The sequence below is a fragment of the Drosophila tropicalis genome, unplaced genomic scaffold, assembly GCF_018151085.1.
Source record: "Drosophila tropicalis isolate 14030-0801.00 unplaced genomic scaffold, ASM1815108v1 contig_463, whole genome shotgun sequence".
Lineage (NCBI taxonomy): Eukaryota > Metazoa > Arthropoda > Insecta > Diptera > Drosophilidae > Drosophila > Drosophila tropicalis.
In genome coordinates this window covers 2,709,411-2,725,080 of record NW_027172929.1, presented here as the reverse complement: position 1 = coordinate 2,725,080, position 15,670 = coordinate 2,709,411, and the positions used below count along the sequence as shown (strand labels likewise).

Below are 15,670 nucleotides of genomic sequence, written 5' to 3'. Positions count from 1 at the left end.
CCTTAGACGACCCCAAGTTTTTTTGATGCCAATCGATAGAGATCATCAAGGACATTCTAGAAAACCATGTCCTTTCGTCCTGCGCCAGGATTTGTGGATTCTAGAGCTAAAAAACGTAAAAAGGATAATTTTCTCGAGGCCATATCTCGCCAGGACATTGATCGAATCCACCAGGACATCCTTTTTTGGAGCCTCCAGGATCAGGACTATCGATCTGCATTCAAGGATTTCCATTATCCTTCCAAAAATATCGCTCGAATTTTTGTAAGGGGGGGAGGTCAGAAAAATGCAAAAAAAGGGACAAAAAACTACAAATGTCCTTATAACTCGGTCATTTAAAGGACGATCAAGATGTCCTTTGGTCAGATTGTAGTCCTTGATGATCCGCATCGACTGACACTATCTGCTCCTGGAATGTCCTTCGGGAAGCCGAGATAAAAGGACTTTTTTGTTTATGACAAAATGACGAATATCTCGCGAGTCCTTTGAAGGATCAGGACGAAAGTTGTGCCCAAACATTCCAATCATTGAGGACTATTGTTGGTGCAAAGGACATCCCGATAGTCCTTCGGAGAGCTGAGATATCTCAGGATTTTGTACTTTTCTCCAGATTTTTTGATCTTTTGCTTGAATTTGGGACTTAGAAGAAATTGCATTAAATTTGGGACTTGGAAAAAATTACAAGTCAAAAAACAGGAAAGTGCTAATAACTCGGCAGTTTTAAGGATGAGCGGGATGTCCTTGGTCCAGATGGAAGTCCTTGTTCATGCGCGTCGACTGACATTACCATGTCCTGGAATGTCCTTTAAATAGCTGCAAAAAAGGTCCTTTTTAGAAAATTGCATGTCCTGCATCTTTAGACGACCCCAAGTTTTTTTGATGCCAATCGATAGAGACCTTCAAGGACATTCTAGGAAACCATGTCCTTTCGTCCGGCGCCAGGATTTGTGGCTCATAAAGCTGAAGAATGGAAAAATGATAATACCAGGCCAACAGAAATAAAATTGGTTATTTGAATTTCAAGTATTTATTATTTATTTATTTATTATTTTGAGCTTTAATTACATTTTCTATTTTAAATTAAAACTAATTAATATAGTAAAATCGAAATATGTACATAATTAAACATTTCTGAAATGACAAGAACTGACAATCATAAGAAACTCTGTAATTTCAAAGACTATTGAGATGTCCTTCCTCAGTCCAACAGCAGATCCTATTGATGCAGATCCAGATGTAATTGATAGCGCCTTGTCTCCCTGTGGATTCCCAGGCTATTAAGTCCATTGGTCTTGATAGAATCTCCTCCGGGAGTTTTCCAACATCATCGATTTGATGGTCTCTGCAAAGAAATTGAGATATAATTATTATTATTTGTTGTAACCAATGAATAGAGAGGACACGATTGCTCCATTATTTGGATGAACCAAAACCAGGGCCCATCGACTGTTTGAATGTCTCATAAATTACAATCAAATAATAATTTTGCTCGATGATTGAAATGGTTTGGAATTTCTGCATTTAAAATTTATTGTATACATAGTTACTTCAGTCATCATTTATTCTTAATTTTTTGTTTTCTGGAAATTTATTCATCTTGCTTATTTAGAGCTCTCTCAATTGAAGTGCCTTTGACTTAATTAAATCGCTGATGTTGGGAATTGTTGTGGCAGGGGGAGGTAGGAGGGTCAGGCATAGCCAGCTCCCACAACCATCAACACCACAGCAACAGCAACATCAAAAGCTCAAAGGCCTTAATTATGCAAATGACACAACTCTTTTTTTTTGACAAATACAAGTAAATATATATATTTACATATATGTATGTATGTAGATATATATAGTACATATAGCATACTGATTTTTTGTACATGCTACATGACATTAAGAAACGTATTTTTTTTTTCCTCTTTTTTTTTTCATTCCCTCTCTTCTTCCTTCCTTCGCTTACTGTATCAATGTTTGCGTCATCAACATACAAATTCATCTTGGTAAGAGTTTTGGCCAGAGAACGAACCGTGGGGGGTTGATGGTTGGGGGTTTCGGGGCAAATGAAGATGGGACCACAGACAGGCCTTTGAATTTGCAATCATATCAAGAGCTAAGCATCTTTGCACGATTCCACAAGCCCAAGCAAACCAGCTAGCTAGCTAGCCAGCTGCTCGATGTAAAAAAAAAAAAAAAGGTAAAGGTAAAAGGTTTCGCTCATTGAATGACCAACAACAACAACAACAACATTACTTATATAGTTTTATACAAATATTTTTTCCTATATAAATGACATAATGCGGAACAAAGCGGCTCATTAAAAAAAAAAAAAAAATTGCATTTTCAACAAAGATCGTGAGATGACGGCAAGAAGACTGTCAAAGATATAGTAAATAAAAATTGTAGATAGAATACGGATTGCTATAAATAAATTGTCATCGCACACACACACACACACACACATACATAAAGCTCTGTATAAATATTTCTTGAAATATTTAGTAATTCATTACACGCTGCTGAGTGAGTCACTTGAAAAAGGGTTTACAACTTTGCCTTGGGATAGTCCAAATGTTATGCATTCGGCAAACACCTGACCAAGGGGCGACTACACAGGAAAGAAAAGGTGGAATGAACTCTGGGCTCAAAGCAAAACTGGTCAGTCAAGAATCACAAATGAAAAGTAAGAGTAAAACGATAAGTAAACACATACATAGATAGATACCCTAGCAAAAAAAAAACACTTGAAATAATTTCTCACAATCAATTTCAGTGTGAACTGTGACTTAGGCAAATAAATTTCAGAATCAATTGAATAGAAATTAAATTTTCTAAAGAAACTTATCCATTTCATATCTGAACTTAAGACAAAGATTAAAATCTGCCAACATCAGTCTTTATGTTTAATACCTACTAACTATTTCTTACAACAAAATGCAATTGAGACAAGTAAAAGATATAAGAATGTGATAAACCTTCTACTTGTTGGCCAAGCAACAAAGAATAAACGAAAGAATCGAAATCAATAGTTATTATTTAGTTATTAAAAGAGGAATTTGTTAATCTTTCCCATCAACTTTTTATAACTGATGGAATCATAATTCTGTTTAATACTTAAACGTCCTTAATAGACAACAAAGAGGTATTTAAATATCTTTATAGAAATGAGTAAAGATAAGAATTTCAAATGGCCATAGGAATACCCCGTAGATACAAGCAAAGGCAAAGGCAAAAGGCACCCCTCCCACATACATCCATTGTTGATATATTGAATAAATAATGACCGAAACCTACTTAACATTAGTCTTCATATTGGCTGATTGACAAGCCCCAAACAACAACAACCACAACAACAACCCAAACGTAGAAATCAACGAACTAAAAGGGGGATTTTTCTCATTCTCATATTGGAGACTAGAAGTCGACATTGTCCATACCCTGCTATACATAATACACACACAGCTTACAGCTGTTTTTTGTTGGTTTTCAATTCTATATGACTACAGGGTATATAGTAAAAAAAATAATCGCGACAATCTTATTGCTCTCCTCTCCATTTTTTCCCATTCATCACATGAGCTTTTGCTTCTTCTGTTTTGGGTTTGTTAAGTTGAGAGCCAAAAGCTTTTGATTTATTCAACGATCAGCAGAAGCAGATCCAGTGAGTTTTTGTGTTTAGTCGCTTCGCGAATCTTTACATGAACGGACGTCTTTAAAACGTTTAACTAACTAACAAGAATACCCCGTAACACTTGGCGGTAATCTTTCGAGGCTCTCTCAAGGCTAGGCTGCCAATTTTTGAATGATTTGTTTTTGTTTTTATTTTTTTTTGAGTTGGTTTTCCAAAGAATAACAAATTTGAATTTGTGTTAAGTGCAAGAATTATGATGAAGAAGCCTCAATTAAAGCTAATGATCAACATTATTGGTCTGCTTGGTTGGTCGTTGGTGGGGGGCGTGTTGGCGGCCGTCACAGAGTCACCACCCCAAAATCAACAGCCTCAGGCCCAGCTCCAGCTCCAGCAGACTCATCAACAAACTCGCCAACAGCCGCTTCCGTCTTCGAGAGTTCGATCTTCTGCTTACCGTGTAGGTTATTCCCTTCTGCGGACCGTGTAACGAGTTTCATTTCGTTTTTGTTTCGTTTATGGCCTGGCCAAGTTCATTGTGCCTGGCCTTGTGTTTGTATGGGCCGTTTTGGTTTCGTTTGTTTCTTGTTGTATAAATTAGCTTTATTTGTCACTTTCCTCCCACTCCGACAAAAATACTTATGGCCTTTCTTCTTTCTCTCGCTCTCTGTCCCCACCCCGCCCTCTTATAGTCGACGCCTGCCGCCACCGCCCATTGCGAGTATAAGGAACTTATGACGAAATTGCACGATCGTGTTGGCATCTTGGCGACCTTGGATGAGGACCAGCGTCACCGTCTGGAAGTCATCGATAAGAAGTAAGTGAAAAGATTGGTGACTGGAACCAGTTTCCCTTCATCATCATGATATATACTCTATCTACTATATATGTATGTACATATATATATATATATATTTATTTCTTCTTCTTGGACGACAAAAACCGGTAAATTAAACGAAAACTGAAAAGACAATTCAACAATTCACACATTTTTTTTTGTGTTGTTGAAAATTGTTGTTCGATTATACGATTGTCTAGCAGAACATATTGTAAAATGGTTAAGCAATTTTTTTTTAATGATCCATGAATGAGGCAACATCTGCCTTTTTGGTAATAAATTTGCTAAAAAAAAAAAAAATATTTGCCAAATACCCTAAAGACCAGAAAGAAGCACAACCCCCCCCCCCACCCCCCCACTGTGCCCGAGGAAAGAGTCTATCGGCTTCAGTCTGTCTGTCTGTCTGTCAGTCAGCCAATTTAAATATATGAAACATTTCGCCTAACATTAAACAAAGAGTCAATTCCTTAACAAAATGGAATAGCTGATCACTCTTCATAGGGTATGGCAAAGTCGGCATTTCAAATTGATTTAATATTGTTTATAAGATGTTTAAACAGCAGCTTCCATTTAGCAGCTCGTTTTATTCATTTCAAAGATATTTGCAATTTGTTTTGTGTGTTGATCTCTTTCATTTTGGATAGAAAACAGGCAAATGCCAAATTCCAATATACATTCAAGGGGCGAATAGAATATTCCACTTGGAAAGGAAATGCATTTATATTTTAAGATCCATGTTACTTGGAATTGAGAGCTGATAATACAAATAATTGTATATATAATGTATGTATGTAGCATTTCCTCTTGAGAGTCAGAGAAGAGGCCCATTTATATGCTTAATGAACTCTTTGTATAACTGATAGCTGAATAACGAGGTTGACTCGATTTGTCTCTAATCATTTGCCAAATGTCCAATGTCAGTTTGTTTGTTTAACGATCCCAATAAGTAGAACTTTGAGAGATTTTTCTTCGAATGTTGAACCCATCTAAGACATTTGCTTAACTATACAACAAAGCCTACTTATCCATTATGTCTGGAAAGATTCAAGTTTGAAGAATTATTCATTTAACTTACATGGCATTGCTGTTGTTGTTGTTGTTGCTTCCAGAATCGATGATTTGGTGGCTAGCAATACGGGACGCATGGAATCATTGAAGGCCCAACAAATGGATTTCCAGCAACGTCTCGATAGCTTCGAGCATATCCAGCGCTTGTCACGCAACACTTTGGACGAACTGAAAGGTGAAACAGATCAAGTTTTCGGATCTCGTTTAGTAAGGCAACTGAGGCACAAAAGAAGAAATCGTCAAAAACTGAATGGTAGCTACACAAATGTTGTAGATGTTGTCTCTGGTTGTTGTTGTTTTTTGCTCTTGTCTTTGATGTTGTGTCCTTATGCCTGGCAAAACGATAAGATAATCTCATTGTCCAACTAATGTTTATCTCTTGATCGATTAAGATTTATCCCGACCCATACGCCAAGCGGCAGCACAGGAAGAACAGGATTCGGAACGCTTTCCTAGAAATCAAAGTGATCTTGTATTGAGTGTGCCCGAGCGTTTGGATGCCTTAGCCTCATTGCTGGCCTCAACGGCCATCAATGTGAGGGATTTGCAGCAAAGTGTGCGTAAAGTATTGCAGAATAATAGGTAAGGCATCTCAATTGATTTCCCTTTTTTGTTACTCTCATTCAAATTGAATCCTTTATTTTGTAGACGTAATCTGCAACGTCACAGGGCAGGACAACAGCCAAAGCCTGGTTATATGGAACATGCGACAAGCTGTCTGGATGAATATCTGGCCATCAATGGGATTCTCAAATTGCAGTTGACACCGCAATCGGAATCGTTTTATGTACCCTGCGATAAGGATTGGACTGTGATAATGAGCCGGGGACAGGATGGCATCAATTTCGAACGCAGCTGGTTGGAGTATAAAGATGGTTTCGGCAATTTGGCTGGCGATTTCTTCATTGGCCTGGACAAAGTGCATGCGCTGACCTCCTCAACGCTCCATGAACTGCGAATTGTACTCGAGGATTTCCAGGGAAATGTTGCATTCGCTGGCTATTCATCCTTTGCCATTGGCAGTGAAAAGGAAGCCTATCCATTGAGTTTATTAGGCCAATTCCAAAGCGAGCTGCAACCATCGGCTGGGGATTCATTGTCCTATCAGGCTGGAGCCAAATTCAGTACCATCGACAATGACAACGATAACTGTGTGGACTGCAGTTGTGCCCAGAGGCACCGGGGTGCCGGTTGGTTTAACAATTGTGCCACCAGCAATCTGATGGGCACATACTTTGAGAGCAACTATGCGAATGCCGGTCAAACGGGTATCTTTTGGGAGAAATTCCAAGGTCTCGAGTATTCGCTAATGAAAGTTCGAATGCTCATACGCCCCATTACCCCAGAGGACGGAGGGCAGCGTTAGGTATTCGAATTCTGGATGCAGAGCACAACTGCCATTTGCCATTTTCATCATCTGAAGAAGAAGAAAAAGAAGAATTGCGTTAAACAATCAGGGAATCTCCAGTTTTCAATGCAGTTTTTGGTTTTTGTTTTTTTTGCAGTTTTGTTTTTGTGTTGCCTTCTTCACGATCAATTCAATTTTAGCTTTAACCTCTCGTAACATTTGTCGCGTGTGACTGTCTCTATATATATCATGATAATGTTGTGTGTGTGTAATATTTATGGAAAATTACTTAATACCCTAAGTTAATAAAGTATGTGTACAGAGAGATAGAGAGCAAGAGCGAGAGAGAAGGATTATGTGTGTGCGTCAGTGGACTAATCGAACAATTAGGGAACATGCAACAAACTTGCATATATATGAGACTTCATTCTAGTCGAATTCTCAGTTATATCTGAACTTTAAGTCCATTACCATGGCCAGGGCATCATCCACGTATTGCCTAGTTCCGTTTTTGTGCCAACTATGGGGCATACATGCCCTGAGCTTGGACACTTTGGTATCCCAGAGTAACATCTACTATCAAAGGCCGGCTAAATTGGGTCCACCAGTTGAGTTGGTGCTGGAGAATGTGGATCACTTGGAGTCGGTGGAGTCGATTAAACTAATCGTTCATGGTTATCTGGGTTCTCGCACCCACAGCTCAATTATGCCCTTGAGGAATGGTGAGTTTCCTTGGCCATTTATTAGACCAAGAGTTGTATAATCGAAAAGTCATCTCAATTCATCTGAAGCCTATGCCGCCCAGGCGTATGAGAACATTCTTGTTGCCGATTGGTCGCCGGTGGCCAATTTGGATTATCCCAGTGCGAGACGTTCCCTTAGCAGAGTGGCTCACAGCCTGGCCAATCTGTTGCAGCAATTTATCGGCAAGCACAATATCTCACATGAGGCAGTTCATGTGATCGGTCATAGTTTGGGCGCCCATATTGCCGGACGCATTGCCAACCACTTTAACGGCACTTTGGGCCGCGTCACAGGCCTAGATCCGGCGCTGCCCTTGTTCACGCCGCGCTCCGATGACAGTCTGCAGGCAAATGCTGCAGGATTTGTGGATATTATTCATACGGATTATCCGCTCTTCGGTGACTTTACACCTCGGGGAACTGTCGATTTTTATCCAAACTACGGTTTAGCCCCCCAGCCAGGATGCGAAGATGTGGACCTATTGACGGCCAGTAAGCTCATACTGGAGGCCTGTAAGGGCAATGCCTTTTCAATCATAAGTGGGATTAATTAAGTTGCACTCACTTTATTTTCAGATAGTTGCAGTCACAATCGAGCTGTTCTTTTCTATGCAGAGTCAATTGGTTTGCCCAAAAATTTTCCCGCTATTCGCTGTCCCCTCAAGTCCATCAAAAGTCGTAATCTCAACGGCTGCCTGCAATATCAAAATGCGTCAATTGGTGATATGGATGAATCGCAATTAATTTACATGGGCGAGAAGGCTTCCAAGAGGTAAAATCGAAATTTGGGCGCAATCCAACTTCTTTGTAGACAGCAGAACTTGTAAGCTTGCACATTTCCAAGTATTTCACCACATGCTGTGCTTTACCCCTATAAAATACTGTTTGCCCAGTATTTACAAGCTTGCCCATATTTCTTTACAGCGCCACCTCTTATTTCGTTTTGGTTACTAATGCAGCGCCACCTTTCGGACAAGGAGTTGTGTTAACATTGAGCTAACAGTGCTCAAAATGCGTTAACGCTGCCCAAAATGAGTTAACTATTTAACATATGTAAACTAACATAACAGACTTGAACTTTACAGTTGGACAGCCGTTAATTATTAACAGCGGTGGCAGACTTGAATTATTTATTTGGTATCTTAAAATTTATTACGCTTTACTTGTATGGACACAAAACTAATGAAATAAAAACAAATACATACTTTAATTTCTATAATTGTATATTCTATTTAATTAGATTTACATTCCCAAATGAATAATCCGATGAAGTGTGAGATCTGAGGAAATTATGTGGAATATTCTCAAAGAACCCCTCACCCTTTGTCAATCTGTAAAACTCATAGATCAGTTTTCTTATTAGAAAATATTCTTCAAGTTTCCATTAAAACCTTAAAAACTAAAATTTGGCCAATTTTCGTAAAAATTTTCTTAATTTCATATTTGCTTTTTACTTTTTTTCAATTCTGGGACCGAAATTCCCGTGTTGAATTTCTTATTTTCCCCATTCATCCTGTTTTTTATTTATGAATTCTCATTTAAATTAATAAATTAATATTATTATTCTTTTTTCTTAATCATTTTTCCATGCATATTTCCCTCAAGTTAAGCTTATCAAAAGTTCCGCAAGAACATTAAACGATAAATCAAAAAATTTAGTTTTATGAATGAAAAATCAGAGCCTCGCTCAATATCCCGCGATCCCCTCTCCAGTCCATACCCAGTGACCAGTTACCCGTCCCCCCGCTTGGCCCGCTTGCCCCTCTTGCCGGTGGCCTGCCACTGCGTCTGCATTCTGGACTGGAGTGGAAGTTATTTATGGGCCAATAACTTTACAACTAAACGCTCATCTACATTTAATGGCGATAATTTTTGACGCAATTTGAGAAACATACAAACACACACACACACACACACAAAGACACACACACACATGTTAAAGGGGAATGCAACAGGTCCCGATTTCTTGGTCTCGCTCTGATGGTGGCCTTAAATATTGAAGAGAAGAAGCCAAACCGCAAAGATAACACACAGACACAGTCAAAACACACACACACACTCACACACACACACGCACAACACTTGACACCTTGGGGCCTTTGGGCATATGGAATGCGTGAGGCAAGATCAAGTAAAACACAGAGACACCTGAGGCGGCGGCTGCCGCAGCAGCAGCATACAATAAAATTGAAGGGGCATTTAGAGGGAGGGAGAAAGGTGGAAGAAAGAAAGATAGCGAGAGGGAGAGAGACAAGATAGTGAGAAGGGGCAAGAAAACAAATAAAGGTAACGATCGTAAATTTTACAATAAAAAGAAAGCAAGAAAAAAAAAAAAACACTAAAAGAGGCAAAAAAAAAAAAAAAGAAGGTTGTAAATTTTAGGATTTTTGAGATGGCAACAGCTGCCAATTGACAATTACCTCACAGGAGACACTCTGACATGTATGGAGTATATGTGTGTTGGGGGGGTGGGGGATACCTTCCACTCCACCCCACCACCCTGTGCCTTACCATCCCATCCCCCTGCATATTTGAGCGTTCTAATTCATTGCATCACTTGACAGCATTCAATTTCGTTGCCAACTCATTCCACAATCAATCGATTTCAGGCTTCATTAGCTCGCGAGATACAGGAAACTCCCGCACTTAGTATTTTATTTTATTTTCTATATATATTTATCTATCGCCTCCACCCACTCCCCTCCCCCAATCGATGGCAATGCAAATACAATAAAATGCGTAAAAATTTCACCTCCCTCCAGCTTCCCTTCTCTACAGAGTCTGTTCAGTCGGTGGGCAGTGTGCTAACTTATTTGACTAGGTAAGTTAGTCGCTCTATTGATGATGTTTTATGCTCGGTCAACCGTCGATTCGTCTGTGAATCGACACACACACACAGAAACATTTTGTTGACTGAATGCCGCACGTCGCTCTCAATTTTTCCCCTCATTTCCCTTAACACAGTTTTCCTCATTTCCATGTAAAAATGTTTGTCGTTCTCGGTGTATATATATGTATATGTTTTTTTCTTTCTAAAATTTGTGTCATGCTTTGGGTTTTTCCTGTACAACTTTTTTTTCTCTAGTTTCTAGTTGTTGTTTTTTTGGTCTCGCTTGGCTTTAATTTCTGTTTGCTGGGAAAGTAAAACAAAAAGTGAATTGTTGACTTTTATTTTAGTTTCTGTAGTTGTTGTTGCTGTTTGTGTGTGTGTTTTTTTCGCATCAAATTCTGTCTAAGGGAGGGTTTTCCCCCAAATTTAATATACTATGTAGGCACATCTAGCGTTAAGAAGCGGGGGCGGAGGCGTGGCACTCCAATTTGAATTGTTTTGTTAGTGTATTAAGAGCAAAGTAATTGTTTAAAGGGAATCGAAGTAAACAATATATCAAATGATGTCGAGTAATTATGGGAAACTAGAACAAGGCAAAGGTTAGCCCTAAATAAATTTCGAATATCAGAGATTAAGTCAAGGATATTTTTAGGGGAAGGATGTTTCTTGGAATGAAGAAATATCTTCTTTCTCTTGGGAGATAATCTAACAAAACATTTCAGAAACATTTCAGAAAGTTCTCAGAGTATAAAAATCAATTAAATGTAAGTTCTTTGCCCCCTAAGCCCCCTGCTGGTGGATTGTATTTTGAGTTTTGCGTTTATTATATGATTCCTCACATCTTTTGACACATTTCTTAATGGCACCGCACACACACAGGCACGCACACACATTGAGAAATTCTTATTGGATCCAAGGCTCCCAATGAGCAAATGCCATACGAAGGGGCAGAGACAGAGACGAAGAAGAGAAATGATATTGTAATTGGCAATCGTTGTTGTACATAAATCACATGAATAAATTTTGTTCGTTTTGTTGTTTTTGTTCAACCTAAAGGCATTCTTGCTTTTGTCCTCCTTCTCGTGCTCGTCCATGTCCTCGTCACGTTTAGGTAAAGTCAAATGTTGTTTTCCAATTGGAAGGTTTTTCATTAACTAATTGAACATTTTATGGACAGAGGACGGACTGACAGGCAAGGGGATGAAGAAAGGAGACATTTGACCAAAGAAGGAGACCGTGTGGAGAGTGGGGTAACAACAAAGAGCAACAAAGACAACGACAATGGCGCCAATATTGAATGGCAAACAGAAAAGCGTAAAAGAGACCCCGCCTACCACTAACCATAAGTCAGCCAAGACAGTTCGGGCAGGATACGGACACGTACACAGACACGAAAGGACATTGGCCCAAATGGACAAAGCGCCCAAGTAAACACACACACACACCTACACACAATTTACACACACAGTCGTAGTTTGTGGTTAAGAAAAAGGCTCATAATCTTTTGAAATCGAAAATCTATGGGTAAATGAATAACCTTGGTCCATCTATTCGAATAGACCTCTCAGTAGAAGGGAGAAAATAAGTATTTGGATCCTCCCATTCCGGAGTCAACAAATTCTTCTTATCTTTCATTTGAGTGACTTGGATCTATTGATATCAGAGTATTATAATATTCCAGTGGATGAAGATAATTTGGAGACGATTTTTGTGTCTTCTTGTTAAAAGTTTTCCAGCTACGCCTCTGACTTTACATAAATTGATATCCTGTATGTGTTTTTTTCCATCTCTTTCTCACTTTCAGTGTGTGTATCTTCAATAATTTACGAGCACACGCTTCACTTTGGACTTTGCTTCCTTTTAGTGTTTTCTTTCTTTTTTTTTTTTGGTTTTTTTTTTTTTTTAATATACAAATAATGTTGGAAATTTGCATAACTGTCTGGTCAGCCTGATGGCCGGCAACAGCCCCCTCATTCATTTTCCCTACCAATACCAAAGTCCTGTCTTGTCCTCGTCCTCGTCCTCGTCCTCGTGTCGTTTGGCGGATATTAAACATTAGCGCGTGCTGAACACATTCAACCCTCCGAATATGGCCCCCACCGAAAATAATTAAGGTGAAAATTGCTGTCGACACGCAAAGCCAAAAAAAAGAAAGAAAAAGGTAACACTCACACACACAAACACACATGTGTATACTGAAAGGGGGAAAAAATAAAGCAAACTAAAATTTTTTACTTATTTTTTTCGTTGGCCCTTTGAAAAATGACCAAAAAAATACACGAGAAGAGAGGCAGCAGCTGATAAAGAGGCAGAAGCGATTGGAGATGACTAATGAAACCTATTAGCCCTGTGACAGATGAGAAGTCGTCCGTTTTGAGAGCCCCTTGCTCGATCTCCCCATCACCTTCTCCCTCATCTTTTCTCTCTGGACTTTGTGGGAGCTGTGACTGCGATGATGGATAAGCTCATTAAACTGAAGCCGCAGCAAATGATGGCAGCCTTAAGATTCCTCTTGCCGGCATAGGAGAGATCGCGGGGATGGCGGAAGGTTAACCTGGGGGATCATTCAGTAGCTGACCTTTAATTTAATTGAAATTTGTTGGTGGCCATTTCGTTGACATATTCGTTATCGCTTTTCTATAATTTCAAATATGTACGAGAAGAGATTGAATAAATGGCGGGCGGGTGGGGAGGAGGAACGAACGAAAAATCAATCATGCTAATAGAAGACTGAGTCCAATCACGGCGTCTCTGGGTACTCGGATATTCCATTGGGTTTTGTTTGATTTTGGATTCGGTATGCGTTGATGCCATAAAATGTTTCGACCATGAGATTCGAGGTGACCCTGTGGCAGGTTCTCAACAATGCAGCTGATCTTGAGGTATTGCAAAGTTTGTTTCTCGTCTCCATAGCTCGTTTGTTGCTCTATGACACACTGGGCGAAGGGGAGAAAGGGCAATCAAGTTACCTACATACATGTGGGATTAAGGGATAGAGCATTATATTCAAGGAACTTACACTGTCCGCTTGATGTATGACATCTTCAGGGAAATTGCTTGATACCTCGTGGCGGGTACAACGCGGCAAAAAGGCTAGGCCAAGGGCAAAACGAAAATACAAACAAGCTAAGAGAGTGTGAGAGAGAGACAGGGGGGATGAACAAACTTACGAGCTTTGCGATTCAGTTGCACTTCCATGAGACGATAGACAAAGAACGAGAGCACTACCAAAAAAGCCATCAAATAACGCCGTGAATTTGGACTCATTTTCAAATATTCTTTTGCAGTTTTTGAATTTGATGTTAACGAAATTTGTAATAACTATTGTGGAATTGGCTAAAACAAAAAGGGAAAGTAAAGTAACTAAATCGAAGGGTTCTAGATCGAAAAAGGAAATTTGTAGAGAAATCTGATCTCCTTTTGCCGGATCAGCCGAACTAGCAATAGGGAAGGAAGGAAAATGATTTTCAATCACTGCAATGTTGATTCAATCTACATTTTTTTTGAGTATTTCAAAAATTCATTTCTCTATTTTCAATTTAAAATAATGTTTTTCAAATCTTGAGAGATTTGTGATCAATATCCATTTCCTTGATGTCATTTAAAATATATTGAATTGCGATTAATTTGAGATATAACTTTTTGAAATCGTTTAGAAAACGACTAAAATTTGAAATAGGAAAATGGGCTGCATTACCAAAGATTGTTTTAAAAATATCTTAAATATTCTCAACTCGAACTTTGTGAATCTCTAATTTAATCAATTTTCAATCGATTTTTATCGGGTTTCTTATCATAAAGTATTCTTTAAATTTTAATTAGAAAACTAATGATGTTTAAGCCAAATACTTTTGTTTGAAGAATTCTAAACAACTGAATGCGAATCGTTTTTGACCGTGTTACACCAATGTTTCAACTTTCACATTGGAATCAAGTCTAGTCTGAGACGCCATATAATTCTGTTTTTCAATATTTTGTCAATATTCCTCCAAAGTGGTGTTCATCAAGGCCAATGTTGACAAATTTGATGAACTCTCAGAAAAATATAGTGTGAGAAGTATGCCCACATTTGTTTTCCTGAAAGAAACAACGACGTGTCTTTAGTTTTTCTGGAGCCTATGACGATAAGCAGTGAGCAAACTAGCCAAGAAGAAGTGAAGCAATCCAAATAACATTTATAAATGAGCATCTGTGATGCCTTGTCGTCCTATAAATGACTGAACCCTATATAAATATAAGCCACTAAAAAAATCACGGGTTACGGTTTTTGGATTGTCACAGACCTCGAGCTGGCTTACAGCTTTTCACTCTCGATTTGAAAGAAATCGATTCATTATTCAATTACACTTTTGTCTGATCGGTCTGCTTAAGAAAGATATAAGCTTGAATACGAAATCTTATGGCAATTGCTGATAAGTTGAGGGACTAATTGTAAGTAGTTTACACTGAACCAAACAGATAGACAGACAGACAATATAAGGATCTGACCATTTACAATTCAGAAGAATCATCATTGAATCATATGTCGTTTCAAATCAATCGATAACTGTTATTATCTCTGTAAATTGCTTAAGTTCCAATCGTTTATGATATTAATGAGAATTCTGGTGAAAAATCAAATAAAAATGAAACTAGAAATGTTATAAATCTATATAACTGATATATAAAAATAAAAATAAACAATTATGTAATTGAATTTTGATGTGATTAGATCGATTCTTATAAACTTAATCTATACAAATTGTAATAGCGTTCAACAAATAATTTCATTGAGATATATTGGCTAAAATATTTCACATTTGGCTTCCATTTATAGGTCAGAGGGAAAGAAAGAGAGAGCGAGAGAGAGATAGAGAAGAGATTCCCAGAATATTAGAAACAAATTAGGTTATCGAATGAAACTTCTCACGCTACAGAACAAAAAAAAAAACTTTCCAAGAATATTTCTTTCCATAGATTCGGGGACAAGTGAATGTTGTTCAGGGTGTTGGTTTTTGTTTTGGCCTAATGCCAAGCAAACCAATTAACTATATCTAACAGCATTTATCCACCCATATTTCCCTGCCCTTATATGGAAATCGGAAAAGATAAAACGCCAAAGAAAAGTGTAAATCTTATCAAATTTCCATGCTACTTGCCCAAATAAGGAGAGAAGTTGGCTTACCTGTAAATCTAATCTGAAATTTCACAATACACTTTCGTTTCGATTTACTGAAATTCTTTGTTA

General features: G+C 38.4%; 2 protein-coding genes and 2 long non-coding RNA genes across 5 annotated transcripts; 2 read left to right on the top strand and 2 right to left on the bottom strand.

Annotated features, from left to right (window-relative positions):
• Positions 1–1,008: 1,008 nt before the first annotated feature.
• Positions 1,009–6,942, bottom strand: LOC137574435 (uncharacterized). The gene is made up of 2 exons (XR_011032008.1): positions 5,530–6,942; positions 1,009–1,342 (listed from the first exon to the last, which is right to left on the bottom strand). It is a non-coding gene; the product is annotated as an uncharacterized lncRNA (long non-coding RNA).
• Positions 3,688–7,197, top strand: LOC137574432 (angiopoietin-related protein 7). 2 transcript variants are annotated; one of them, XM_068286744.1, is made up of 5 exons: positions 3,688–4,076; positions 4,309–4,433; positions 5,564–5,697; positions 5,915–6,104; positions 6,171–7,197. In XM_068286744.1, the coding sequence occupies exons 1-5, from the start codon at positions 3,873–3,875 to the stop codon at positions 6,886–6,888; spliced, it is 1,371 nt and encodes a 456-aa protein (XP_068142845.1). In that variant the 5' UTR covers positions 3,688–3,872; the 3' UTR covers positions 6,889–7,197. The 2 variants fall into 2 exon arrangements, with proteins under 2 accessions (XP_068142845.1, XP_068142844.1); XM_068286743.1 differs by having other exon boundaries at positions 5,564–5,775.
• A 28-nt stretch (positions 7,198–7,225) lies between these two features.
• Positions 7,226–8,801, top strand: LOC137574728 (endothelial lipase). The gene is made up of 5 exons (XM_068287132.1): positions 7,226–7,231; positions 7,316–7,592; positions 7,662–8,126; positions 8,190–8,385; positions 8,538–8,801. Exons 1-5 carry the CDS (start codon positions 7,226–7,228, stop codon positions 8,611–8,613), a joined length of 1,020 nt encoding a protein of 339 aa, XP_068143233.1. The 3' UTR covers positions 8,614–8,801.
• A 3,854-nt stretch (positions 8,802–12,655) lies between these two features.
• On the bottom strand, positions 12,656–13,780 carry LOC137574674 (uncharacterized). Its single transcript, XR_011032026.1, has 3 exons — positions 13,614–13,780; positions 13,463–13,536; positions 12,656–13,379 (listed from the first exon to the last, which is right to left on the bottom strand). It is a non-coding gene; the product is annotated as an uncharacterized lncRNA (long non-coding RNA).
• Between the last annotated feature and the right edge of the window lie 1,890 nt (positions 13,781–15,670).